Source organism: Pocillopora damicornis, chromosome 6 (genome assembly GCF_964200805.1).
Source record: "Pocillopora damicornis chromosome 6, jaPocDami1.2, whole genome shotgun sequence".
Taxonomy (NCBI): Eukaryota; Metazoa; Cnidaria; class Anthozoa; order Scleractinia; family Pocilloporidae; genus Pocillopora; species Pocillopora damicornis.
The window spans coordinates 22,577,501-22,604,594 of NC_142675.1; the positions used below are offsets into that span (position 1 = coordinate 22,577,501).

The window sequence follows — 27,094 nt, forward strand, 5'->3', positions numbered from 1 at the left end:
AGGATCTTTTAAGTTGTACTCAAAATGATGAATATTGTCCTACTGACCTTTGAATGTATTTTCACTGCTGTAAAAATCGTGACACAAATTCTTCTGCTGTTTCTCTGTAGGGTTTCTCAAAGGAAGCACCAAGTGGGGCTGGCAAAGATTTTCTTATAGAACATAAGGGTTGATTATGGGATCCTGTATAGAATTCTTTGCATCGAACCAACAAAATTCCAGATCACGTTATTACACACTGGCATCAACGAATTCTCTTTCTTTGATAAGTGTTTCGAATTCAGGCAAAGGATCAGAAGGGTCAGTGTCTTTTATGGGCTCAGCGCTGGCTCCCGAACAACTGGCTTCCCCATAATCTTTCATTAGATGAGAAAATAGATGTTTTTAGAGAACCAATAAACTATCATTGTTTAATTAACGAAACGTTTTCATGTAAATCGATTTTGTACTGTGTCCGTTGACCTCTAACGTTTGAAGAGCTCAACTTCTTTCTCAGTTCGGTCGGCCACTTCCGAATCCTCGTCGTCTACCGACTGTATGGGTCGTTTTTATACTTCCGAATAATTTGCTTCTAGTAAGGCCTGAATCGTCGGTAAAGCACCAGGAAGAAAAATGACTGCTACAAACAACAGAATGTTCGAACGGCTCGACGAAATCGACGAAATTTGTCGCTTCAAATTTGCGTCATTTGGAAATATTTGCATTGTATGCCCAGTTTTGTTTGAATCAGTACAAAACTGGACGACACAACGCTTTACCATTACGAAAAAATTGAATATTTTGAAGCAAAATGTAAGTAAAAAAAATCATGACGAGACCGGCAAACAACGGCTGTAGAAAAGACTCCTTCGTGCCTCACGTGATTATAAAACGAGACTTTGAAGGGTCCACCCGTGACGTCACAGGAAAGATGGCGCCATTCAAGAAGGCGAATGTTTCGAATTTGGAAGAGCTTTTACAAAGTGAAAATGGACTTTTGAGAAAAAACGAATGGTACCTTTGGTGTACTTGATATATTTACTAAACATCCATGTGGAAAGAAAATGAATGTTTTTTGGGTTTACATGCCCTTTAAAGCGAAAGCGTTTTACATTTTGAATCAGCGCATTATTCCCAGCAGATAAAAAGATATAATTTTTTCGGTTCTTACCGTGACACAACAAAAGCTGATAAAAATCTCAAAATATTTTTTTACAAATCTTCTCTAGCACCGTCTTCTAGCATCATTTCACAAACTCTAGGTCTTCCTAATACTACAAAAATTGTACTACATTAGTGGCAACATGCATTCTTAGTTAGACTGCCACAAGAGTCCGATTTTGGATTTTAGACACTTATGTCCAATTTCCTGGATACAAGGGTCTGATGTTGGATTTTGAACATTAGGGTCCGATTTTGGATTATTGACACTAGCTTCCATTTTTGGATTTTGGACATTAGTGTCCGATTTAACAAGAAAATTTAGGTTTTGGAGCCTAGAGGATAGGGTAATCGTTAAGCTTTTGAGCTTGCCCCTTTAACTTATTAATATATTACTATTTTTATCATAATGAATATTGTTGATGCGATAATTTGTTACTTTCTAATTTTTCCGGAAAAGTTTCGAAAAAAATTTAAAAGATTTAACTGTAATACAACCAGCTATATTAACCCGATGTATTTTGAAAGCATGCGATCAAGACTTCATTTTATCAATAATAAAGTACTCTATACCTATAGTTTTCAAGCCTTTGCATTATATTGGATATGTTTTGAATCGTTTCTGTTGGAAGGTTCGATTGCTTTGCTAAATTACCTGAATGCTCTCTTTAATTTTCAGTTTCTTAGAAAAGCAAACAAATAATCTTTCATTTTCCGCCTCTTAGAAGAAAAGGGGAAGTTTCATTTGAATTAGTGGAAGGGGGGGATAGGGGGTGATAGTTCGGAATGACGCTAGCGGGGGACATATTGCTGCAACTACTCGCCTCGTTTGAGATGACGAAATTCTGACACGGGAATTTCACCCCTGGTGAACTCGTACAGAACTGTTCAGTCACTTGCTTTGGAGTCAATGTACACTTATCACTTATCAGCTGACCGTAGAGAGCTAGCTACCGCGGTGGCTTAGCGTATAGTGTGTGACGACCAGACGATAAAATACTTTGATTTCGTTACCCTGATCGAGAACTCGAAAAACAACTTTGTTATGAGCCAGTCAACACTCAGCTTAGGATAATATGTCATATGTCGAAAACGCACCAAAGACACCTTCCCTGATTAATCAACTCTTTTAATCGACGAATACAATCCAGGTATAACTAAAGCATCAACAACAACTCGACCGCGTGCAGGATTTCTCAACCAACTAGAAAGAAACGTGATACCTCGGAGCACAAAGTACATTCTGGGAAACTGATTGATTGGAGACATTTCCGGTCATGACAAAAACAACTATAGCGAAACTAAAAACGACTTAAGGCATTGTTCACAGTTCCCGACACCATATTTAGACAAATATTTAATGTTTTATTTTGAAAATTTTGTAATACAACAGATGCGGACCGTGCAGGCGCACACCGACAGCATTTACATCAGCGTTCGAGACTTCGAGTTCGGAAAGATGCCTTGTTAAATAAGAACTCATGGTCAAACTGTATACCCTGCATAGGATTGAAATTGGCGAAAACCATGGCCACTTTGATGGTACATGATCGTCTTGTCCAAATGTTCTGAGGGAGGGGTATGACACTACGTTCATCCGGCCCAGGACTACGTCGGATACCACGATTCTAGGAAAGTGCAGTAGACCGTATCGTTTGCGAATTGTCGAAAAGAGTGAGGCACAACCCTTTTGCTGCTCATTAGAACGAAATTTCAATCATGAGATTTTCTTGCTGTTGTTTCCAGGTATGTAGACAATGTTAGAATTATCGCTTTTCATAGCTGGGTGGTTACTCACTTCTATTTGGTCTTGTAAATCAGGAAAATTTGGAACACGCTTTGGGTCAATATCAAAGCGGAAGTACTTGTAATGCATCGACGCAAACCGTTTCCCTCATAAGATGAAATATGTTTACAATTCGTTTCCTTTCTACTTAAAGTTCATGTCTTGTTGCTCGTCTTGTTCGTCTGGTTCTTGAGGAAGAAACCGTGCGTGCCCTTTTAAGTTCGAAAGATTGTTAGAATCTGAAAGAGTTTTATGAACCACGAATTTACATTTGATTGTGAATCTTTCGGTTTAAAATTAGGAATGTTAAGTTGGTTTCTTGTCACAAAGCCAGAGATGAGAGTAGTTGTTGAATATTTGGCCCCATTATCCGAAATTTTCGTGTGACTGTACCTTTGCACTACGCTGTATCGTGTTTCTGTAACTCGATTGCACTCTCTCTCAGACAAACTTCTACTCCCCCTGACCCCCCCCCCCTCCATAACGCGTCTAAACCAAAAATTTATCCCAATAAATCTTGGAGGTTTCTAGATGGTCGAGTGGTAATCGTAAGCGCGCAACGAGTGCTAGAGAGCCAGATTTTTACTGTCAGCTTTCATTGTATAAATTTACCCTTTGCAGTACAAGATTTTTTATCTTTTTTACTTTTGTTCATGTTCCTAGCTGCTGATTGAACGGTTTTGTTTTTATTTTCAGGTTAGCGATGAGGAGAAGCCTCTTCTTTCAGGAGACAAAAAGGTAAACTATATGTTGAGGAAACTGGATGGTCGAGTGGTAATCGTAGGCGCGCAACGATTGCTAGAGAGCCAGATTTTAACTGTCATTTTTCATTGTATGAATTAACCCTTTGCGGTACAAGATTTTTTATCTTTTTTACTTTTTTTTCATGTTCCTAGCTGCTGATTGAACGGTTTTGTTTTTATTTTCAGGTTAGCGATGAGGAGGAGCCTCTTCTTTCAGGAGACAAAAAGGTAAACTGTATGTTGAGGAAACTCGAAATTGACGCTTACAACCTCGCTGAATGGGAAACGTTGATATCATGACGAGCTTTGAACCACTTAATCCTTTTATGCAAATGAGCTAATGCGAGCTTCAATCTCGCACAAAGCTCATTTGCATAGGAAACAGATACTTCTGACTCACACAGGCGACTTCCAAATGATAAACTAACGAGGTGTGAATGCCTCATTCTTCCGGAGACGTCAACCAACTGTGCTTTTAATAATAGAACCGATCAGGAATACGCAAAATTTCACAAAGGTATTTTTACAGGATTTCCGAAAGCAGAAATTTTTTTTGGGATCACTTTCTGAAGGGGAAAGCGTACTCCGACATCCGTCAGAAGGAGGTCATCTCGGGTAGATTTCCGATTACGAAATCCGAGCTCGCCCGATGTTGTCTTCGTGATGAAGGTCCTATTTAGCATATTAGACCCGCAAAACAGAGTAGAAACGAACACGTGCTTCGTTTTCGCTCATGACTTTGTATTAGCCGTAAGATATTTGCTTTTTTTTTTCGTTGCTTAACTTTCTTACAGACTCCACAAAATTTCTGCGATGCCTCCTTTTCACGGAAGGCCGATTACAACTACAACGTAGGTGAAAGAATATTACCTTATCTCGCTGCGCTCCGTTCAAAAACGAATCTTCTGCCTTTGGCTAAAATACGCTTTCTTCGTGAATTCTAAACTCTACTCACGGTCAAATGGAACCGAAGGGAATTTCAAACCTAGAAAATACTTGCTTCTGAATAGTGTCTTAGCTCTGCTCTCGGTGACGTTTTTCCGAAGGACTCGCTAGATTGCAGAGCAATCGCAAGAAGTGCACCTCGTCGAGTACAGGTCTTGAAAATGTATTCAATGTTAAAAGAAATCCTAGCAGGCAAACAAAATTAACCTTTCGGTGAACTACGTAATTGAACCAAGTACTTTTTTTAACGGACCTCAAAATTCGTCGTAAGTGTAGTAATCCGCTTATTTATTCTTGACATTAAGCTTATTTCGACTTAATAAAGCAACTGGTATCAATCATATGAAAATACGTATTTGACAACTTGATAATCTTGTTAGAACGTCATAGGAATTTGTACCTTCAAAGAAGCTACGTGTAAAATCTGTAAGGCCTTTTCACTGTTTATAGCGGTAAATTTATATTCACCGCGGAAGCTTTGCACGTCTTAGTTATTTGCTTGATTATTTTTTGACGCTGTTGTGTTGAGCATCCATCTGGAGTGTGCGTGACTGAGTGTTCAGGGTGCAAAGAGTGAAAACGGTACGCAAACCTAATAATTTCGACCCCTCCACCCCTCCCTGCTCCACCCTCTACAAAAATGAGTAGTTTCTGGACCATATTGACTTGAAATTTTACATTTGGTAATTCCTAAATTGACTGATGCCTCACACAAGAGAAAATTATTTTCATATCATATCTGTGCACCACTGAGGCCTTTCATTAACAAAAAGGCTATTCTGGTATGTTCCAATAATGGCTCTGGGTCAGATGCGTTTGCCACAAAGGATGGAAAAAATGAATTATTATTATTATTATTAAAATTATTATCATTATTATTATTGTGTTACATACTCTTAACCAAATTTGAAACTTTACCACTCCCCTCCCCCAAAGCAGCTACATGTAAACAATACAGGGCCTTTTTTAAAGTCCTCACAGTTTAATGCCTCAAGACTTGCTGGTTTGGCAGTCAGTGGAAAAGTAATGAAAGAAATACATTCAGTTGGATTTAAATGATTATAATTAAGATTTAAATATCAATTCCAACTGAGCAATGACTCACGATACAGAAAACAAGACATTGATTGCATTATATTAGGTGGTTTGATCCAAATGAGCCAAGAAAGCTTTTTTTTTTGTTTTGTTTTGTACCTAATCATAAAAAAGCCCCATATTTTGTAATTATAAGTCATAAAGTGAAATTCAGTACTCTAACTATATTCAATAGACCTTACTGCAGTTTTCAACACCACCTTAATGGGTTGGTGGGTAGGCATGACCTTGCAGTATTTGTATAAGAATTCAATGTCAAATAATTTTTGTGAAAAATTCTGTTATGATAAAAATATCAGAAATATGGCAAACGTAAGCAACGTTTGCCATATTTTTGTACATGACAGTATTTGTACGAGAATCCAATGTCAAATAATCTTTGTGAATTATATTAGGTGGCTTGATGCAAATAAGCCAAGAAAGCATTTTTTTTTTGTTTGGTACCTAATCATAAAAAGCCCCATATTCTGTAGTAGTAAGTCATGGAGTGAAATTCAGTACTTTAACTATATTCAATAGATCTTACTGCAGTTTTCAACACCACCTTGATGGGTTGGTGGGCAGGCTTGACCTTGCAGTATTTGTATAAGAATTCAATGTCAAATAATTTTTGTGAAAAATTCTGTTATGATAAAAATATCAGAAATATGGCAAACGTAAGCAACAGTTGTAAACGTTACAGGAAAAGGATTCTTCTGTAAAAGAATTTTCTTCTTGCAGACTAAAATTTCCTGAAAAAAAAATAACAGACAATGCAAGGAAAATCTATTACAAACAACAAGGCAAATTAAAGGACAGGTACAGCCATAGCCACTATGAAGTAAGCATCCCTACCACTCCCAAAATGCATTATCAGTTGCCTCAGATGTCCAGGCAGTCCAGGGAACAATTTAAACATTGACTCAGTTTTGTGTAATCAGATTAATTGTTGCTAAGTGCATTATTTCATGACAACGTACTTCAACAAGTTAGGTAAACATATAGTATATACCACAAAAGCAAATTATTTCTGGTGTTATCGCTAATTGAGATATCAGATCAAGAAAGTATAAGGTTATTAATAAAGAGTTAAATTTTAGCTGTAAGCTTTTCGAGTTATTAATTTGACAATTTACTGTACGTTGTAAAATTACAAAAGGAAACACTAAATTTAGGTTGTAAAACACTAAAAAACTTACTTACTTACCTTTCAGTCGCAAAAAGTTTTCCTCTTTACTGCTTTAAAAATTTGAGCTTGTGTTTACTACTCGCCGAAGTTCCTTGAAGCCACACAAAAAAGGTCACGCAAGCAAGAAAAGGCTTGGGCACAAATTCAGTAGGCTTGGCTACTGAGTTGAGCCTGGTTTCTAAGCTCCTTCAGAAAGTGATCCCAAAAAAAATTTCTGCTTTCCGAAATCCCCACCACGTTTCCAATCAGACCGTTCGTCCCCAAAAGAAACGTTTTCTTGAGAAAAATGTTTAAAATCAATTATCAAAAAGTATTTTAGAAGGAAATATTTTGACTGCTCGATTAAATAAGCTTTGACTGATATTTGTATTCCTTTGTTATAGGTACTTTGTTGTCAGTAACTTGAATTAAGCAGACAACACTGCTTGTCTGAAACAAGCCGAAGGAACTAAACAGTTACATTGATCAACAAAAAACTAAAAAGACAGAAACGATTGTATTTTTTCCTAAGCGTGTTACTAGCAATTCCATGATTTCGCAGTTATCCATAACAACATTTTATTTTAATCAAAATCAATATGTTGACCAGGTATTTCAGTTCTGGAAGAATGGTATGCGACCTTTAAATCCCAGGTTTGCCGTAACGACTCGATAAAACGATCGCGCCTCTCTTTTTGCCTCTCTTCAGCTACTCTTGCTTTCTTCCTTGCCTTCCATTGTTTTATCTTGTGTTTCTTTATATTTTTTAACTTCTGCTTATAAGCCGCATCCATAATTCAACTAAATTTAGCCACGTTTGGAAAGGCGTAAAAGCTGTTTGAAGGAGTTATTCGCATGCTGATATGCTTGATCAATCTATAACATATTTAGCTAATTAATACACGTAGTTAAACTTTGGAAAGCAAGTTTCCATAGCCAATCAAAAAGCAACTTAAAAAGGTGCTAATAGAGCTTGCATCTGTAGCGCCCTTTGTTACAATATGACTTCGAAAATCTACCAGGTTTCGTGCCATAAATGTGAAACCGTATCAACACAAGCTTCGCTCTAAAACAGCACCTAGTTAAGTCGCATTCAATTAGAACTTTACCGGAGAGAATAAGCTTTGTGAGTGAAGGAATCGAAGCGCCACTTCCAAAACCACAAAGAATAAGCAAGAGGGCCGGACCGTATCCACGCTTATAAAACATGGAGAGAAAGTATGCTGAAAGGGATCAACAATGCCCACCACCCAAGAACGCGAGGTAATTTTCAATATCATACGTCTGTATATCATGTTTTACATGTTTGTGTGAGCGTCGCACGTAGTGGTGCTGTGTTTTGAGGAGCTTGAGGTTGCCATTGATTTCAATTTGTTCTTTAACATACAGCAAAATGGCCTAAACAGGAATTGAATTTCGTTCCAGCTGAGTTCTTCAGACAGTTTCTAGCCGATCTGGGCAAGCCAACAGTGTACTCCGTCAAAGACACCAGTCACTGGAGAACTCCTATATTCCATACAAGTACGAGACGGATTTCTTTCAAGATGTTTGAAATGAAAGCAATTCGATCTGCGTTAGTGGAAATACAGAAAGCACAGGCCTGGTGCGGTAACAGAGCCATAAACGATGATGATGAAAATGAGTTGGACGACATCAAAACGGCCGAGGACGCCATTCATGTAGCTATTAAACGTGCCAGAATGACCAGAAAGCGTATATCGTGCAGAAGCCTGTTACACGTCAGTTGCGAGAGTCGGCCGTCACGAGAGTTCGAAGTGATCTGGTGGCCGGACATGTATGAGAGCAGTGGCTACGGCAAAATGTCATTGCGGTATTACTTTGGGAAAGTATTTCACTCGTGAACCGCTAAACTGGGAATCCCCTCTGAAAATTTCGTTATGTTATCTTTACATGCTCAACCACAACTTCGGCATAAAGTTGATTTTACACGGAACGACTTATTCGTGTCACTTAGCGCGGACAATTCTTAACAAGGACACCGCGGGCAAGTTTTCTCAACACGCTGCCACAACAAAAATAATGAGTGCAAGAGGTCGTCAAAAATTATATGGTGTAACATCACTTTAAGCTGTTAGAATATTTTCCATTGCAATATTTCATTTTGTTGAGAGTTATTACAAATTTTCGATCAATAGCTTGTTTATTCCACAGCGCGTGTACGAGGGTAGTTCTGAAAGTACGTGAGTCAGACGTAACAAATTTCGAGAACGTGGCTCGTGTCGCTCGACGCAAACGGAATCACATTTACATTTATTTTATTATAACTAAAAGCGGACACAATTTTAAGACACAACTTGAAATGATTTCCTTCTTTTAACAAATTTTCAGAAGTAGTATAACTACATATGTTTACTCCTGAAAATATTAAATTCACGTTACGCGTTCTATAATTTTTGCGTTTGTCATATTATTTCGAGATCTATTACTAAAGCCGGGGCCGAGCTATCAACTTAGTCCCTACAGTATTGCCTTAATGAAACGAATTTACGCCGAAATACGGGTATTCTAAGCACCCAAGCATCACGGTTGTTTACGGGTAGTGAACCTTAGGCATTTAAAAACTCGCGTTCAACTTAAAAATCTTCTTATCAGAGTACCCTTGTAAACACCAGGTGAAACGGATTCACACCGAAATTCGAGTGTTCCAAGCACCCAAATATCTCAGTTGTTTACGGGTAGCGAAATGTGGCATTTCAAAGCTCGGGTTAATCTAGTTTAAAAAAAATGATTTCTTGTGAAAATACCCTTGTAAACACCAGGTGAAACGAATTCACACCGAAATACGAGTGTTCTATGCACCCAAGCATCTGTGTTGTTTACAGGTAGCGAAGTTGCGGCGTTCGTTCGGATTAAAAACTTCTTGTACATTTCAATTTTTCTAGTTCGAGCTCAAGACTTTCAATTTTTGCATTCAAATTTTGTATGGTCTGCTCTTCATTGCTATTGGCGCCTATTCGAGAGTCAAAACAAACACCATTCACATAGCTCTTTATCCTGGCAAAAAATTCAGATAAAACGAGTCTTTCGGAAATTTCTCGCGGTCGCAAAAGGCCGACAATATACTCACATTATACACTCTGCCTGGTTGTCTTTGAAGAGTCTTCCCTTTCTCTGGGACCCACTCGTCGAACGGCCTCTTCCCGCCATTTTTGCTCATTACACTCAATTCCCGCTTTGATACGGAGAAGATTTCGTCTGGAAAACGGCTGAAAAAGATATTCTGAGAAAAGAATCGTGGAATAATTCCACATGATTCCTTTGTGACTGCATACCAGTTCTTCTGATGATCGATGCAGGGCGCAAACACTTGAATAACTGGCCACGAGAGAGTCGGCTGAGGAGCGGGAGATTTTCCCTCCATCGCGTTTTGGCGCCAAAGCAGTACTAAGTTCACTTGAATTTTATTTTTGCCTCTCATTTTTGATATTAACTATTCCTGGGTAATAATAAATCTAAATTTCCCGTTTTGTACATTTGTGCTTGTTGAGCTCAGTGGCGCGCCACACAAACACGCGTTTTAAGAGTCTGGGAACAAGTAACTTACGTAATAGGTATGGTTGTGTGACAAGCGTGACTACCCGATAATTTTCGTATCTCTTCGCGTTTCGATAAAATGGTCCTCTCCTGATCGTTTACGACATAGAAAAATGAGAGTTAGACAAGCTACATTTAGGGACAATTTTTACTCGGTTCTCAGGCCGACAAGGACAATCTGCTGTGTGCACGGTTTGTTACATGCCACAGAACGTGATGCTTGTGATGATGGCGTTCTACCGCAGCAAAAGAGAGAGGTTGACACCTCGTACCTCCTAAATGGCAGCTGCAAAATATCAGTCCGACTGATATTGACAAGGCTTGTGGTAAAATCCTTGATACTGCTTCAAAACTCACGCGCGCAAACTTCACGGACAACGCTCCAAAATATAAAATACTTCTCTTAACTTGTTTTTTTGAAACACCGAAAATGGCGGCAAGCTCAATTTTGACACTCTTTCAGCATTTGGTTCGCATCGATTTAAAAACATCTCGCTACTTACGAGTGATATCACTCTCTCTAATAAGGAAACTCTAAAGGGCGCATAGTGAAGTGTTGAGAGGGCAGATTTCCAGTAAGTGCGATGTTCCAGCTGGAGTTAGACCTTGTTTAATACTGAAAAGAAAACACGGCAGAGAAAATTTAAAAAAAATTTTTTTTCATTATTTTACTTTATTTGCGTTTTTTTCTGGGGTGGGAAAACACGTTGCTCGCTTGCAAAGTCCCAGATGTTGTGAACTATCCCATTGCAAGATCTGCCGTGGGTTATTATTTCATGAAACGTGCTAATTGATATTTTGTATATTAAACGTATTAATTGATTTTATCCAACAAAAGTCAATAAAGCCATAATTATAACTGACAGGAGTTAACGCCTCAAGTGAATGGTGGGGGGCCGAATTCTTTTGGTGTTCAAAGCTTGTCATGATTACAAATTCTTCAGGAATGTTGGTATTCTGAGGAGATGAGGCAGTTATCTCCCACACAGATCCTTCGTGCGGGTATCCCCTCCATACCTTGACCACGGAAGGTTCTTGTAAAGGTATTTAGTTTAGGGTACTGTCAATGAATGAAAAAAGGGATTGTGTGACCTATTAATTTTGTGTGACTCTTACCATTTTGGCAGACTTTTCTCCACCTTTTAGATGCATACATTTTTTTCACTTTTTGCTATTATTTTTTTTTTGTTTTTTTTTTTCTGTTAATGTTTTGTTTTGCTTTGTTTTTGTCCAGAAAGAAGAGAGCAGTGGTGAAGAAGGAGATAAAAGTCCAATCATGAGATTTTTTTGCTGTTGTTTCCAGGTATGTAGACAATGTTAGAATTATCGCTTTTCATAGCTGGGTGGTTGCTCACTTCTATTTGGTCTTGTAAATCAGGAAAATTTGGAACACGCTTTGGGTCAATCTCTAAGCGGAAGTACTTGTAATGCATCGACGCAAACCGTTTCCCTCATAAGATGAAATATGTTTACAATTCGTTTCCTTTCTCCTTAAAATTCATGTCTTGTTGCTCGTCTTGTTCGTCTGGTTCTTGAGGAAGAAACCGTGCGTGCCCTTGTAAGTTCGAAAGATTGTTAGAATCTGAAAGAGTTTTATGAACCACGAATTTACATTTGATTGTGAATCTTTCGGTTTAAAATTAGGAATGTTAAGTTGGTTTCTTGTCACAAAGCCAGAGATGAGAGTAGTTGTTGAATATTTGGCCCCATTATCCGAAATTTTCGTGTGACTGTACCTTTGCACTACGCTGTATCGTGTTTCTGTAACTCGATTGCACTCTCTCTCAGACAAACTTCTACTCCCCCTAACCCCCCCCCCCCCCTCCATAACGCGTCTAAACCAAAAATTTATCCCAATAAATCTTGGAGGTTTCTAGATGGTCGAGTGGTAATCGTAAGCGCGCAACGAGTGCTAGAGAGCCAGATTTTTACTGTCAGCTTTCATTGTATAAATTTACCCTTTGCAGTACAAGATTTTTTATCTTTTTTACTTTTGTTCATGTTCCTAGCTGCTGATTGAACGGTTTTGTTTTTATTTTCAGGTTAGCGATGAGGAGAAGCCTCTTCTTTCAGGAGACAAAAAGGTAAACTATATGTTGAGGAAACTCGATGGTCGAGTGGTAATCGTAGGCGCGCAACGAGCGCTAGAGAGCCAGATTTTAAAATGTCAACTTTCATTGTATAAACTAACCCTTTGCAGTACAAGATTTTTTATCTTTTTTACTTTTGTTCATGTTCCTAGCTGCTGATTGAACGGTTTTGTTTTTATTTTCAGGTTAGCGATGAGGAGGAGCCTCTTCTTTCAGGAGACAAAAAGGTAAACTATATGTTGAGGAAACTCGAAATTGACGCTTACAACCTCGCTGAATGGGAAACGTTGATATAATTACAAATTCTCCAGGAATGTTGGTATTCTGAGGAGATGAGTCAGTTATCTCCCACACAGATCCTTCGTGCGGGTATCCCCTCCATACCTTGACCACGGAAGGTTCTTGTAAAGGTATTTAGTTTAGAGTACCGTCAATGAACGAAAAAAGGGATTGTGTGACCTATTAATTTTGTGTGACTCTTACCATTTTGGCAGACTTTTCTCCACCTTTTAGATGCATACATTTTTTTTACTTTTTGTTATTATTTTTGTTGTTGTTTTTTTTTCTGTTAATGTTTTGTTTTGCTTTGTTTTTGTCTGTGTATTAATCAGAAATATGATAAGCAATTGGAAAGTCCCGTGAGAAGCTACACACCCCATGGCCAAGAAACGCTCCCTAGTAGATATTCCGACTTCGATAACCAAAGCGTCAAGGGAATGCAAGGTGATCGTGCACCAGATGAGAATGTCGTACCCGATGTTGAAACCAGACAGAACCGTCGCAAGAAAAGTCCAAAAGCTGAGTCGAGCGCAAGTGGAACAAATTCAGTCAAGCAGGCTGCTAATTCTAGCGAAAAGGGAACCAAGCCTGAGAAGAAAAAAGTAGAGACTAACGACGAGCTAAGCAAAGTTCTCGACTTCAAAAAGTTCGACATTTCCGAGTTGGATTGCATTTTCGCAGATTTTAAAACAACGTTGGATCCATTCGTCCAAAATCGCGAGGACATGGCCAAAGCAGAGGAATCCTTTAAGAAAGCTGTTACCACGCTGGAACAAATCAGTCCGCATGCGCAGTTCAGTGAATATGTGCACGCCCTGAAGACGCGACTCTCATCAGAGGGAATCGTAGTCAAGATAAAAGAGGGAGCTCTGGCCATTTACACAGAGGCAAAAAAGACAGTACAAGAAATTCTTGACGCAGTAGCTGCTGTAAATGCCATACTCAAACTGTCGAAGGAATTAAAAGCTATGCCGATGATTATCGCAAGAGGAAGTGACGATGCAGTCGAGAGAGCTGAAGGAATGGATGTGCAAGGAATCTTGAAACGAGAGTTTAAGAGCGTGTGGGACTTGAGAAAGATCCCAAGGCTCAAAAAGGCCTTCAGCAACAACGTCCAACAAGTGAGGAAAGCTCCTGACATGGTGCACGATTTCTACAGCCAAGCCAAGAAGATCATCCTTGAAATTTATCATGCTTTTGCCGATGAAGAGGAACAGAAGAAAGTTGAAGGGGAGCTGAACGAGGGCGACGACACTTCAAAAGAAAAAGATAAAAGCGAAGGCAATGAGGCGGAAGGAGTAAATGGAGGAAGCATCTCAAAGAAGAAGACTGACAAGAAGGAAGAAAGTAAAGCTGATAAAAATAAGTCCAACAAGGAAAAGGACAAAGAGGAGTTTCACAAGAAGTTGAAGTTTGATTCAGTGGGTCTTGATGACATTGATAATATGTTTTCTTCCCTCGCAACTGCCATCAATCCGTTCGTGGAAACGCGTGAGAGCCTGCAAGCCGCCAAAGAATCTTTCGAGAATATTGTTAAGAAGATCCTTAACTTTGACGCAAAGAAGGAACTTAAAGAGTACATCAAAGAGTTAAAAAAAGACGCCAAGGAAGGAAACATTACGATCTACATCGATGAAACAGATGGCGAGATTAAAGTGAAATCAATTGAAGGCGTAAAACCGCCCAAGCCTTACCGTGATGCAGTTGAAGCGCTGAAGAACATCAGAACAGCCGGAAGTGAAGCAGTGGAACGTGAGGCAGACGTGCAGCATGGAATAGAAGAGTTCATGCACAGAGTCACTCAAATCAATCCACAGCGTGACTTTCACAGCTTGCTTAAGAAGAAGTCTGATGTATTCGCTCTTCCAGGGAAGATAAAAAGATTCAACGAGAATCGTAAAAAAGCACAAGAGATTCCGGGTATTGTCAAAGAGTTCTGCCTGTATGTGGAGGGCATTCTAACCGACATCCTTGAAGCTTTGACAGGGGAAGAGGACTCAGCGACAAAGAAAGAAGAGGGCAGCGGTGGAGAAGGAGATAAAAGTCCGACAGATGAGAATCAACCAAAGAAATACGAGTCGCATCATAAGCCATTGGAAGGTCCCGTGAGCAGCTGCACACCCCATGGCCAAGAAACGCTCCCTACTGGATATTCCGACTTCGATAACCAAAGCGTCAAGGGAATGAAAGGTGATCGTGCACCAGATGAGAATGTCGTACCCGATGTTGAAACCAAACCAAACCGTCGCAAGGAACGTCCAGAAGCTGGGTCGAGCGCAAGTGGAACAAATTCAGTCGAGCAGGCTGCTAATTCTGGCGAAAAGGGAACCAAGCCTGAGAAGAAAAAAGTAGAGACTAAGGACGAGCTAAGCAAAGTTCTCGACTTCAAAAAGTTCGACATTTCCGAGTTGGATTGCATCTTCGCAGATTTTAAAACAACGTTGGATCCATTCGTCCAAAATCGCGAGGACATGGCCAAAGCAGAGGAATCCTTTAAGAAAGCTGTTACCACGCTGGAACAAATCAGTCCGCATGCGCAGTTCAGTGAATATGTGCACGCCCTGAAGACGCGACTCACATCAGAGGGAATCGTAGTCAAGATAAAAGAGGGAGCTCTGGCCATTTACACAGAGGGAAAAAAGACAGTACAAGAAATTCTTGACGCAGTAGCTGCTGTAAATGCCATACTCAAACTGTCGAAGGAATTAAAAGCTATGCCGATGATTATCGCAAGAGGAAGTGACGATGCAGTCGAGAGAGCTGGAGGAATGGATGTGCAAGGAATCTTGAAACGAGAGTTTAAGAGCGTGTGGGATTTGGGAAAGATCCCAAGGCTCATGAAGGCCTTCAGCAATAACGTCCAACAAGTGAGGAAAGCTCCTGACATGGTGCACGATTTCTACAGCCAAGCCAAGAAGATCATCCTTGAAATTTATCATGCTTTTGCCGATGAAGAGGAACAGAAGAAAGTTGAAGGGGAGCTGAACGAGGGCGACGACACTTCAAAAGAAAAAGATAAAAGCGAAGGCAATGAGGCGGAAGGAGCAAATGGAGGAAGCATCTCAAAGAAGAAGACTGACAAGAAGGAAGGAAGTAAAGCTGACAAAAGTAAGTCCAACAAGGAAAAGGACAAAGAGGAGTTTCACAAGAAGTTGAAGTTTGATTCAGTGGGTCTTGATGACATTGATAATATGTTTTCTTCCCTCGCAACTGCCATCAATCCGTTCGTGGAAACGCGTGAGAGCCTGCAAGCCGCCAAAGAATCTTTCGAGAATATTGTTAAGAAGATCCTTAACTTTGACGCAAAGAAGGAACTTAAAGAGTACATCAAAGAGTTAAAAAAAGACGCCAAGGAAGGAAACATTACGATCTACATCGATGAAACAGATGGCGAGATTAAAGTGAAATCAATTGAAGGCGTAAAACCGCCCAAGCCTTACCGTGATGCAGTTGAAGCGCTGAAGAACATCAGAACAGCCGGAAGTGAAGCAGTGGAACGTGAGGCAGACGTGCAGCATGGAATAGAAGAGTTCATGCACAGAGTCACTCAAATCAATCCACAGCGTGACTTTCACAGCTTGCTTAAGAAGAAGTCTGATGTATTCGCTCTTCCAGGGAAGATAAAAAGATTCAACGAGAATCGTAAAAAAGCACAAGAGATTCCGGGTATTGTCAAAGAGTTCTGCCTGTATGTGGAGGGCATTCTAACCGACATCCTTGAAGCTTTGACAGGGGAAGAGGACTCAGCGACAAAGAAAGAAGAGGGCAGCGGTGGAGAAGGAGATAAAAGTCCGACAGATGAGAATCAACCAAAGAAATACGAGTCGCATCATAAGCCATTGGAAGGTCCCGTGAGCAGCTGCACACCCCATGGCCAAGAAACGCTCCCTACTGGATATTCCGACTTCGATAACCAAAGCGTCAAGGGAATGAAAGGTGATCGTGCACCAGATGAGAATGTCGTACCCGATGTTGAAACCAAACCAAACCGTCGCAAGGAACGTCCAGAAGCTGGGTCGAGCGCAAGTGGAACAAATTCAGTCGAGCAGGCTGCTAATTCTGGCGAAAAGGGAACCAAGCCTGAAAAGAAAAAAGGAGAGACTAAGGACGAGCTAAGCAAAGTTCTCGACTTCAAAAAGTTCGACATTTCCGAGTTGGATTGCATTTTCGCAGATTTTAAAACAACGTTGGATCCATTCGTCCAAAATCGCGAGGACATGGCCAAAGCAGAGGAATCCTTTAAGAAAGCTGTTACCACGCTGGAACAAATCAGTCCGCATGCGCAGTTCAGTGAATATGTGCACGCCCTGAAGACGCGACTCTCATCAGAGGGGATCGTAGTCAAGATAAAAGAGGGAGCTCTGGCCATTTACACAGAGGGAAAAAAGACAGTACAAGAAATTCTTGACGCAGTAGCTGCTGTAAATGCCATACTCAAACTGTCGAAGGAATTAAAAGCTATGCCGATGATTATCGCAAGAGGAAGTGACGATGCAGTCGAGAGAGCTGAAGGAATGGATGTGCAAGGAATCTTGAAACGAGAGTTTAAGAGCGTGTGGGATTTGGGAAAGATCCCAGGGCTCATAAAGGCCTTCAGCAACAACGTCCAACAAGTGAGGAAAGCTCCTGACATGGTGCACGATTTCTACAGCCAAGCCAAGAAGATCATCCTTGAAATTTATCATGCTTTTGCCGATGAAGAGGAACAGAAGAAAGTTGAAGGGGAGCTGAACGAGGGCGACGACACTTCAAAAGAAAAAGATAAAAGCGAAGGCAATGAGGCGGAAGGAGCAAATGGAGGAAGCATCTCAAAGAAGAAGACTGACAAGAAGGAAGGAAGTAAAGTTGACAAAAGTAAGTCCAGCAAGGAAAAGGACAAAGAGGAGTTTCACAAGAAGTTGAAGTTTGATTCAGTGGGTCTTGATGACATTGATAATATGTTTTCTTCCCTCGCAACTGCCATCAATCCGTTCGTGGAAACGCGTGAGAGCCTGCAAGCCGCCAAAGAATCTTTCGAGAATATTGTTAAGAAGATCCTTAACTTTGACGCAAAGAAGGAACTTAAAGAGTACATCAAAGAGTTAAAAAAAGACGCCAAGGAAGGAAACATTACGATCTACATCGATGAAACAGATGGCGAGATTAAAGTGAAATCAATTGAAGGCGTAAAACCGCCCAAGCCTTACCGTGATGCAGTTGAAGCGCTGAAGAACATCAGAACAGCCGGAAGTGAAGCAGTGGAACGTGAGGCAGACGTGCAGCATGGAATAGAAGAGTTCATGCACAGAGTCACTCAAATCAATCCACAGCGTGACTTTCACAGCTTGCTTAAGAAGAAGTCTGATGTATTCGCTCTTCCAGGGAAGATAAAAAGATTCAACGAGAATCGTAAAAAAGCACAAGAGATTCCGGGTATTGTCAAAGAGTTCTGCCTATATGTGGAGCGCATTCTAACCGACATCCTTGAAGCTTTGACAGGGGAAGAGGACTCAGCAACAAAGAAAGAATATGGCAGCGGTGAAAAAGGAGATGGTCAGAAATGAGGCGAGGGACGAAATCAGTTAGCCAAAGAGTGATCCATGCAAATTAGACTGGAGTAGCTAAAAGAAATGAGACGGATGAACAAAGAATCAAGTGTTATCATGAAACTAAAGACCACTGAGTATCTTAAAGAGAATAGAGCAGAAATAGGTTGTTGTCGAGAAAAAATAAGGCTTCTTATTCAAAAAAATATGTTGACAATCTTGATTTGGATTGCTCATTTTTCTTTCTTGGAGGCATCCTAAAGTTGTAATTTCCCCCCGTATTTTTTTAATAAGTTTTTTCTTCATTAACTTTCGTGTTTAGAAGCCAAATTTATTTCCTTGTATTGATTACTAGAAATTTGAATTGACTAAAGGGTTACAATATGTGTATCATGGGTTACAATGTGTGTATCATTACTTTTTACTTCGGACGTTATCCCTTCCCGTTAGAATTTCAGCAATGAAATATCAAATGGGTATTTTGTGTTTTGCTCGTCAACAACTTGTTACGCTTTGGTACGCGATTGGATTAAACACAGTCATGCGACTGAATACTACGCTGAAGCAGGAGTTACAGTTTGCCTAACCTGCCGGGTAACTGTAACTCAGTGAAATGTTTCACAACTGCTTGGCCGTGGATGTCTGGGTACGAGAGTTCAGTTAGTCACACCCAAGTCTAAAGGATGAACCGTCAATTCTTGGGGCGAGAGAAGGACTTGTTCATTTCCACCCCACTATTTTCAGATCGTAAACAAATAGTTACGACTTTCGCCTAGAAATTGTAAGGGAGTTAAAATCCTAGGATGAGCTCTGTATATGAAAACAACGCTAATGTTTTCTTTTCATTTATTGCCCCGGGCTTAGTGGTTGAAGATTTCGTCAAATTTAACTAAAAGTCCAAAAACAATCAATGGAGCCAAAAGTTACGAACACACTGTTACTTTAACGGAGTATCCGCCATCACCTTGCGTGACATAATACGTAACTTGCGTGATGCTCAGACAGCAGTGACAACATTCAGCGGAGTTGCGTATGAGCATTTGTACTGTTGTGTCTTTGCTCGTTGCAGTTACGAACTCGAGGTAGGGCACTAATTCAAAGCTTTTCTTTCGAGTTCCCAGGCGGTAAAATCGATATAGTTTTCAACAGATCCCATCATGGCGATGCAGGACGTTATAAATAAGGTTAAGGGGACAGCTCTTGGAGTTGCGGAGTACTTGACGCCTGTTTTGAAGGTGCGTTACAAAATTTTCTACTTAATCGAAAATCCAGCTGTGCAATTTTGTTTTTTTTTTCGCTTATTTTCAATCAATTTAGAGAATTAACCATCTTTTCTGTCAATATAGGAGTCAAAGTTTCAAGAAACGGGCGTTATTACTCCGGAAGAAGTACGTATGTAGGTTTTTTAGCTGCGTAATCCATGTAAATATAGTGGAATTTGTACACCACAAGCGATCGTTTAATCCATTTGCGCTTAGATTTGAGCCGGCAAACCACACTAAAGTTGAAAGATATTGTGAAACTCAACAAGTGTGGAGGAACACTCGACTACATCTCGTGTTTCTACCTACACTTCTTTCATGCTCTAGCCGCTTCCTGCGTGCTTTACAACAGAACAGAGCACAGTCAAGGCTTCTCCGTTAGTAAAATAGACTAACCAATTTTTATTACATGACCGAACAATGTCTTTCACTTTTGAGTGCTTAGAGCGATGCTTATACGAAGGAAACCAAAACAACAAGTAATTGTCTACTGTAGATCTCAATCAATCATTAATGAAGAAAACATTTACAAAAAAAGATAGTTTACCTTTGAGAGGAACGCTTTGTTTTAGGACAGTGTGGGATGATGTGGATATCTTCTTTTCAAAGTTATCGCCATGTAAAGATATGCACATGTAACATCTCCCTAAAATATCCATATGTTATCTAGCAAAAAGTCCATGAGGATAATCAAACTTATCAGGTAGAAGTTGTTGTCTTGATCTAACACCAAATTCTCATCACTTATTCACAAGGAAATGTGAAGTAGTTTAAGGGGAGAATTAATAACCAGATCTCGGCAGTTAGAAAGATGAAAGGGGCCGCAATGTGAAATCCAAGCTTGTCCACAAGCTACAGACTGCAATAGGAGGTCTTCTAAGTAGCAGTAGACTGCCAATAACTAGCTTTTAATAAAACCCTTGGTTCAAACCATTTACTGTATCATTATTAGTGATACAAGTAATTCAATTCGTTGCATATCTACTTATTTTTTTTTATGTGTGATTTACAGTTTGTGGCAGCAGGAGACCACTTAGTACATCACTGTCCAACATGGAAATGGTTTGTGTCTGTCTTGTTTCGTTGAGATTATATGATCTACAGAGGTTTTTCACTTTCACTCCAAGGAGTGATACAGAAGTTACTTCTCTCAACAATATCAATGTAATATCTGGCAAACAGTTGATGAAAATATAGACAAATATCAATTGATAGGAGATACTGTTGAGATCAACACCCAGTTGACTGGACTGTAGCAACTGTTCGAAAGGCTGATGCAGAATCAGCAACCTGTTCAATCTCCTATTGTTATTAAGTAAATTTCTCTGGCAAAATTATGATTTATATTCCAAATTGATTCTGTCTTTTCTTTCCTAGGGATACAGGACCTGATGATACTAAAATAAAGAACTACCTTCCAAAAGACAAGCAGTTTTTGTATACAAAGAATGTGTGAGCTGGCACTGGAGCTGTATGACCTGAGGGTTGCTGGGATGCAGGCATAGTGGTGGCCATTCCTTGAGTTGTGTGACCTGAGGGTTGCTGGGATGCAGACGTAGTGTGAGCTGGCACTGGAGCTGCATGACCTGAGGGTTGCTGGGATGCAGGCATAGTGGCGGCCATCCCTTGAGTTGTGTGACCTGAGGGTTGCTGGGATGCAGGCGTAGTGTGAGCTGGCACTGGAGCTGCATGACCTGAGGGTTGCTGGGATGCAGGCATAGTGGCGGCCATCCCTTGAGTTGTGTGACCTGAGGGTTGCTGGGATGCAGGCATAGTGTGAGCTGGCACTGGAGCTGCATGACCTGAATGTTGCTGGTTTCCAGGCGCAGTGGTAGCCATCAATGGAGTTGCGTGAGCTGAGGGTTGCTGGGATGCAGGTGAAGTGGGAGCTGGTACTGGAGCTGCATGACCTGAGGGTTGCTGGGATGCACACGTAGTGGCAACCAAGGGTTGCTGGGATGCAGGCGTAGTGGGAGCTGATACTGATGGTGGTTGAACAGGGTGCTGTTGAGAAGTCGGATTGCATGCGTCATTGGTTAAGGCATTTAAGGATCTTTTCCTCTTTTGATGATACATGCTCCACCAGCTTCTTATTTGTTGCTCCTTAAGTACCTCCACTCCTCTCTCTCTCTCATGCATGCAATTACATCTTTTGGGTCAGCCCGCATGCCACAGGTAGCTTGCCTGTTGTAAAACAACATCATAATCTCTTTCTGGGCTAAGCTGAACACAGTTTTCTTGCCAGAGTTTTTCTTTAATGCAAACCCACTGGGTGGTGAAGGGAAAGAGGATGGCCGGGGAACATTATCCAGGGTTGGAGCCAGCACTGTTTCAGGAGCATGATTGATAAACCGGATGGTGTAGACATCTTGTGGCTGAATGGAAACAGCTGACTGCCTTTCCAGAGGCTCTGGAAGCTCTGATGAAATAGAAGACCCCATCGCACCAGCCAAGCAGGATTCTCTTGAAGCCAGCTTTTTTACTTGCACCTTGGTCTTTTTTACCATTTTCCCTACACCAGCCAGTGATTGAGCTACCAATCCACTTGCATACTCTCCATCCATAAGAAATGCAAAACTGCCAAACAGAGAGATGTCCTGAAAAGTTCCCATTTTCTTAGGGGCCTTGCTTCTGTCGATGTTCAGCTTAAAACATGACATATTTTTCATACTCTGAAAAAAAGTGTAAATAACAGAATGATAAGATATGTGCTACTTTTTTTGATAGAGAGACAGCAAAAGAGGAAGAGCACTTTGCCTGAATAAATCAATCGATATAAAATAACTGGGTACAATAACTGTAAAAAGTTAAAGGAAACAACACAAATGAACTGTCAATATGATGAATATTTTGGATGAATAAATTAAAACAACAACACAATACCTGGGAGAAATAGTTATCACAGTGCAAAAGAAAGGGAGAAAGAATGTCAAAGAAAAACAAACAGTTTTTTTAAACTTTATACCAAAACATTCCACCCATTTGGAGCTCTGCTTTTTTTGGATGGGGGAGGAAGGGGGGGGGGGGTTGGGAGAGAAAATAAATCTAACAGAAAAGGTAAAAAAAAGACCAAAGTAGTTTGCTGAATAAATCACAGGTATCTAAAAGTACAAAAAGGAATTTTTCAACAAAGTCTACCAAATCATGCTAAAGAAAATGCATTGAAATCAGTTGCAGAACTAAAAATAATGTAAAATTAACTTCAGTAATGTTCTTTCTGTTTCATGACTGAATACTTGGGCAATCAAAATCAAAATTTACCATTTCATATCACGCACTATTGTGGTCTAAATGGCAAATTAATAGACCGTGGCCTGTTATCAACAGGTCTTAGGAAAAAGTTTATTCCATCTTTTCTCATACTGAAAACAAAACAACAATTTTTAAAATATATTTACCTGCACAAGATCTCCAAGTTCTTCTCCTGTCTCCAGGTCATTTCCTAAGCAAACATAGCGCACAATCTTGTGGCTGATGTGGGCAAAGTGGGTGTCAAGAGCTGTTTTGCCTTCACCTGCCTCGAAATTGTTGTACTGCTGGAGTCGCACATTAGAAAAAAAGGAATACAAAATTATCCAAGGTCCAAATTAATAAAATAAATATCTGCCAAAAAAGAAACACAGCTTAACAATTTCAGAATCTATATGCAAATTATTATTGAGTTTTTTAGAGCCAAGCAGTAAAGAACTGAAAATTAATATACAAAGAATGGTAAACAGAGCTTTTTACTCAAAGATTTTTTATTTGGCTGCTGATAAACAAAACTAGATCAACACCAACAAGGAATACATGTACCCTAACTGCAGAATAAGTAAAGGGGTAAAACAAGGGGTAAAACCTTATCCAATTGTAAGTTTACCAATCATCCCATGATTTTTTACATTGCAAATGAAACAATTTCAGGAAAGTTCAGAACAAATTTGCAGTACTACATATAAATAAAAATTTTGACTTGTATGTAGTTGTTACATAAACAAACCTAAAAATACAGTTGGTAAAATCTGGATATGAAAGGTATCTTACAGTTTTGTTGTTACTGACCATCCGTGTACAGACATACATGTATGTGAACAAGTGCAGGTTTGGTATTTACTATAAATTGTAAAATAATAAACTTAAAACATACACATACCAGAAAAGAGGTATACAGAGTATCCAGGAAAGACCCTTTCCAGCCAGGAAAAGCAGATATCCAGTGCGCTCTGAGTAAAGAAAGCGTCCTGCTTCGTGTCCTCTGACCACAGGTCAAACACCTCACTACTGTGTTGCTTCTCATCCACCTGGGCAACCACATAGCAACCATGTAGAGAGATTCCCCGTTTGCCGTACCAGTCTCTGGATTTCTCTTACTCGTTTGCCCAGCTCTAGCTTCACCTTATAATCAATAACCATTACACACTCTCCAGGTTTCAAGTTCTTCAGAATAAACTTATAATAGTCCCCTTGATGTTTGGTGCAAAGTAGATGTCCAAGGTAGTCAGTATGCACCTTGAACAATTCTTGCAAGCGAGCTGTCAAGTCAGATCTCACAGATTGATCTGAGATACCATCAACTGACTCCAAAACAGAGCTGTAAACATTATAAATAGGTGAAATGTCAGTACATACCGCTTGGTGCTCCTCGGGACAAGACGAAAATGCATGACTTTGACATAACTCTAAACATGAGGAATGATGCTGTGAAAGTGATGAGAATTTTGCTTTCACAAAATTCTGATAGCGCCTAACATCCTTGACAAGGGCAGATCCATTGTGGCCAGGGCTGTGTGAACAGAGTTCCTCGATAAATGTACACAATTCATCAAAATTAGAGTGACCAAAGTCATCGCAGATGTTGCACAAACCTGCAAGCATGGTGTTCATGCGGAAATTGGTTGGCAAATGTGTATAAATATATGTACGCTTTACTCCATTTGGAAACTCCAGTAAGTACTGCTTAATCAGGCCTTTAACAGTGTCTTGCCAGTACCTGACAGCCGTCTCCTCTCCATCAACCAGTACACTTCTACACGAAGAAGCTCTAGAGACATCATCCCTGTGTAGAAACTCAGTCAGTTCTTCCAGCACTTGAGGACTCACACTGACGGGTAAACTTGAATTTCTCCACAGGCACACCTCCACGGCCAAACAGTATGCAGTGTACCTTTGCAGCTGTTACGGTTTTAGAGGAGCACTGAAAATACTTCTGAAGAACAGAATATGGGTAGTCCATGGCAACGATGGACAGTAGCCTTCGCTTTTCATCAGCATAGCATCGAAGTCTGCCAAGTTGCTTTGCTGCATCAACACGAGAGCTGAAAATTTCTGGAGTGTTTCCATTGAGAGAAATTCTGCTTTTCCTTAAAGTGTCCCCGATCAAAACCTTTTGTTTTTGGCTAGTAGCATTCTTTCTGATGGCTTTGTTTGCCTCTTTGTCCTTGCAAGCTTTATACTCTGCTGCGAGTCTGGAGAGAAATGAGTTTTCACCGTGTGACATAGCACTGTTGGAAGCAGCAGATTCAGTTCCAAATGAAGCCTGCCACTTTCCAGATCTAACCAGATCGCAAATAAACATGCGAACATCACTTTCATTGAAGTGGACATATTTATCAGCCAGTGATGTCAAGCTATCGATGGTCTTGCTTCTCATAGTCTGTTGGGTTCTTAACTCAGCTTCTTTGTATGGCCGGCGCGGAATTTCCGGCACTTGAACACTTTTCGATGAAGTCTCGATGGCTTTTGACGACAACGGGCAATTCTCCATGCTTTCAATGTCAACTGGATCAGGATATTCCACTGATTCCACTGAACTTGAGACATTTTCTTCGTGACAACTGAGCGTTTCTTCAAGCGTTGGCACCGAAGACGGCACTAGCTGGTTGAAATTTAGCTCCTGGAGAAAAGAAGGAGATGAAAATTATTCTAAGGTATATTCGATGGCTATCGTATCACAATAAAAGAAAATTATGAGAGGCACAGTAGTGCAAAAGGAAAATCACACATTGAGAATAGAATACCGGTCACTTCGCAAACGTGTCACTTCGCAAACTGTCACTTCGCAAACGTCCTTTGTCATTTCGCAAACGAAGTGACAAAGGACGTTACGCTTGGGACGGCATTGCAATCCTCCTTTTCCTCCGACACAGTGTTCTTTCTTTGGGACTGTTATTGCCTTCAAATCAAATACATTTCTTGTTGCTGTGCAAACTAAGTAGTTGTACATTATTATTAGCGTTTAGCAGTTAATACGTCTAATTCTTCAACAACTCTAAGGCGGTTTCGATCGAAGCATAGATAGATGTAAATTTGTGTCTTGTTCCTCTTTTACATCTATCTTGGATATGTATTCAATACCCTGTCTTCACTTCGTGCGTTCCAGTTTACACGGTTGTCGTCAATCACACAGAAACCATCACATTTGTAAATATTTGTAAATACTAGAGAATAGTTTAGTAGATCATTTAGTGGTTTAATAAAGTGATACTGTGCGTGTATTTTTCTACATTGCTCGTCGATCAGTCGAGTCACGCAATCAATTCATCATTTATAATGATTAAAAGTAACGTGATTCTCTTCTGTTGATTTTCGTTGATTCATATTACGTTTGCGAATCGACTGGGATGCGTTTGCGAATCGACCGAGGACGTTTGCGAACTGACAGTTTGCGAAGTGACACGTTTGCGAAGTCGGTGACCGGATACCTGAGAATCAGTCGGCAAATTTGACGCTTGTAAACATAAGCTCACCTCATATCTCCGGCACTTGAGTTCAAGAGCAATTCTTTCTCGACATGGAAGGCAAATCTTTCTCTTTCTGGTTTTGTTTTTCGATGTATCCACACCACAAAATTCAAGCTCTTCTGGACTAGCAATCCGCAAACTAGCCGCTGAAATATCACCATGATGCCACGTGCTGTGTTTCGAACAAACACACTTCGCTTCGAACCCCATAAGGGCTCCAAAAAGGAGGTAAACGTAAACGAGACAGATGAATTGAAAACTATATACACTATATACACTATTTACAGAAAAGGTAGACTTCATAAACGATGCTATTTTGACGAAGGATCGCACGCTGCACAATAGCCAATGTGGCGACTGAATTGTACGAGTCTCGCTGTTGTTGCCAGGTATGTAGACAATGTTAGAATTATCGCTTTTCATAGCTGGGTGGTTGCTCACTTCTATTTGGTCTTGTAAATCAGGAAAATTTGGAACACGCTTTGGGTCAATATCAAAGCGGAAGTACTTGTAATGCATCGACGCAAACCGTTTCCACGTGCCACGTGCCACGTGCCACGTGCCACGTGTTTCGAACAAACACACTTCGCTTCGAACCCCATAAGGGCTCCAAAAAGAGGGAAACGTAAACGAGATAGATGAATTGAAAACTATATACACTATATACACTATTTACAATATTTACAGAAAAGGTAGACTTCATAAACGATGCTATTTTGACGAAGGATCGCACGCTGCACAATAGCCAATGTGGCGACTGAATTGTACGAGTCACGGAAAATCGAGTTCCACAAATGCAAATTAGCCG

General features: G+C 40.2%; 4 protein-coding genes, 1 long non-coding RNA gene and 1 pseudogene across 6 annotated transcripts in view; 5 read left to right on the plus strand and 1 right to left on the minus strand.

Moving 5' to 3' along the window:
- Nucleotides 1-423, plus strand: part of LOC149044489 (uncharacterized) — a 1,074-nt gene extending 651 nt beyond the window's left edge. Inside the window, exon 3 of the long non-coding RNA XR_016187614.1 lies at nucleotides 111-423. This is a non-coding gene — a long non-coding RNA (uncharacterized LOC149044489). The remainder of the gene's footprint in view (nucleotides 1-110) is intronic.
- A 2,138-nt stretch (nucleotides 424-2,561) lies between these two features.
- Nucleotides 2,562-16,693, plus strand: LOC149044490 (uncharacterized). Its single transcript, XM_089210867.1, has 8 exons — nucleotides 2,562-2,886; nucleotides 3,623-3,664; nucleotides 3,856-3,897; nucleotides 11,646-11,714; nucleotides 12,454-12,495; nucleotides 12,687-12,728; nucleotides 13,113-16,569; nucleotides 16,617-16,693. The coding sequence occupies exons 1-8, from the start codon at nucleotides 2,860-2,862 to the stop codon at nucleotides 16,691-16,693; spliced, it is 3,798 nt and encodes a 1,265-aa protein (XP_089066993.1). The 5' UTR covers nucleotides 2,562-2,859.
- On the plus strand, nucleotides 7,931-8,860 carry LOC113667857 (uncharacterized). The gene is made up of 2 exons (XM_027183720.2): nucleotides 7,931-8,119; nucleotides 8,246-8,860. The coding sequence occupies exons 1-2, from the start codon at nucleotides 8,077-8,079 to the stop codon at nucleotides 8,716-8,718; spliced, it is 516 nt and encodes a 171-aa protein (XP_027039521.2). The 5' UTR covers nucleotides 7,931-8,076; the 3' UTR covers nucleotides 8,719-8,860.
- On the plus strand, nucleotides 16,562-18,472 carry LOC149044491 (uncharacterized). Its single transcript, XM_089208517.1, has one exon. The coding sequence runs from the start codon at nucleotides 16,710-16,712 to the stop codon at nucleotides 18,321-18,323; it is 1,614 nt and encodes a 537-aa protein (XP_089064643.1). The 5' UTR covers nucleotides 16,562-16,709; the 3' UTR covers nucleotides 18,324-18,472.
- Nucleotides 18,473-19,341: 869 nt separating this feature from the next.
- On the plus strand, nucleotides 19,342-22,447 carry LOC149044492 (ubiquitin-like-conjugating enzyme ATG3). Its single transcript, XM_089208579.1, has 4 exons — nucleotides 19,342-19,540; nucleotides 19,652-19,693; nucleotides 20,580-20,629; nucleotides 20,945-22,447. The coding sequence occupies exons 1-4, from the start codon at nucleotides 19,463-19,465 to the stop codon at nucleotides 21,021-21,023; spliced, it is 249 nt and encodes an 82-aa protein (XP_089064705.1). The 5' UTR covers nucleotides 19,342-19,462; the 3' UTR covers nucleotides 21,024-22,447.
- LOC149044493 (uncharacterized) lies at nucleotides 19,954-27,054 on the minus strand (annotated as a pseudogene). The gene is made up of 4 exons (XR_016187367.1): nucleotides 26,293-27,054; nucleotides 23,696-25,439; nucleotides 22,966-23,170; nucleotides 19,954-22,239 (listed from the first exon to the last, which is right to left on the minus strand). The product of XR_016187367.1 is annotated as an uncharacterized LOC149044493 (transcript).
- Between the last annotated feature and the right edge of the window lie 40 nt (nucleotides 27,055-27,094).

Coding starts and splice junctions, on each gene's coding strand:
- LOC149044490 (XM_089210867.1), top strand. CDS start 2,860: ATGAGATTTTCTTGCTGTTGTTTCCAG. Junction 3,665..3,855: donor TTCTTTCAGGAGACAAAAAG/GTAAACTATATG, acceptor TTTTATTTTCAG/GTTAGCGATGAGGAGGAGCC. Junction 12,496..12,686: donor TTCTTTCAGGAGACAAAAAG/GTAAACTATATG, acceptor TTTTATTTTCAG/GTTAGCGATGAGGAGGAGCC.
- LOC113667857 (XM_027183720.2), top strand. CDS start 8,077: ATGCTGAAAGGGATCAACAATGCCCACCACCCAAGAACGCGAG. Junction 8,120..8,245: donor CCACCACCCAAGAACGCGAG/GTAATTTTCAAT, acceptor TTTAACATACAG/CAAAATGGCCTAAACAGGAA.
- LOC149044491 (XM_089208517.1), top strand. CDS start 16,710: ATGAAAGGTGATCGTGCACCAGATGAGAATGTCGTACCCGATGTTGAA.
- LOC149044492 (XM_089208579.1), top strand. CDS start 19,463: ATGGCGATGCAGGACGTTATAAATAAGGTTAAGGGGACAGCTCTTGGA. Junction 19,694..20,579: donor GCGTTATTACTCCGGAAGAA/GTACGTATGTAG, acceptor TGTGATTTACAG/TTTGTGGCAGCAGGAGACCA. Junction 20,630..20,944: donor CACTGTCCAACATGGAAATG/GTTTGTGTCTGT, acceptor TTTCTTTCCTAG/GGATACAGGACCTGATGATA.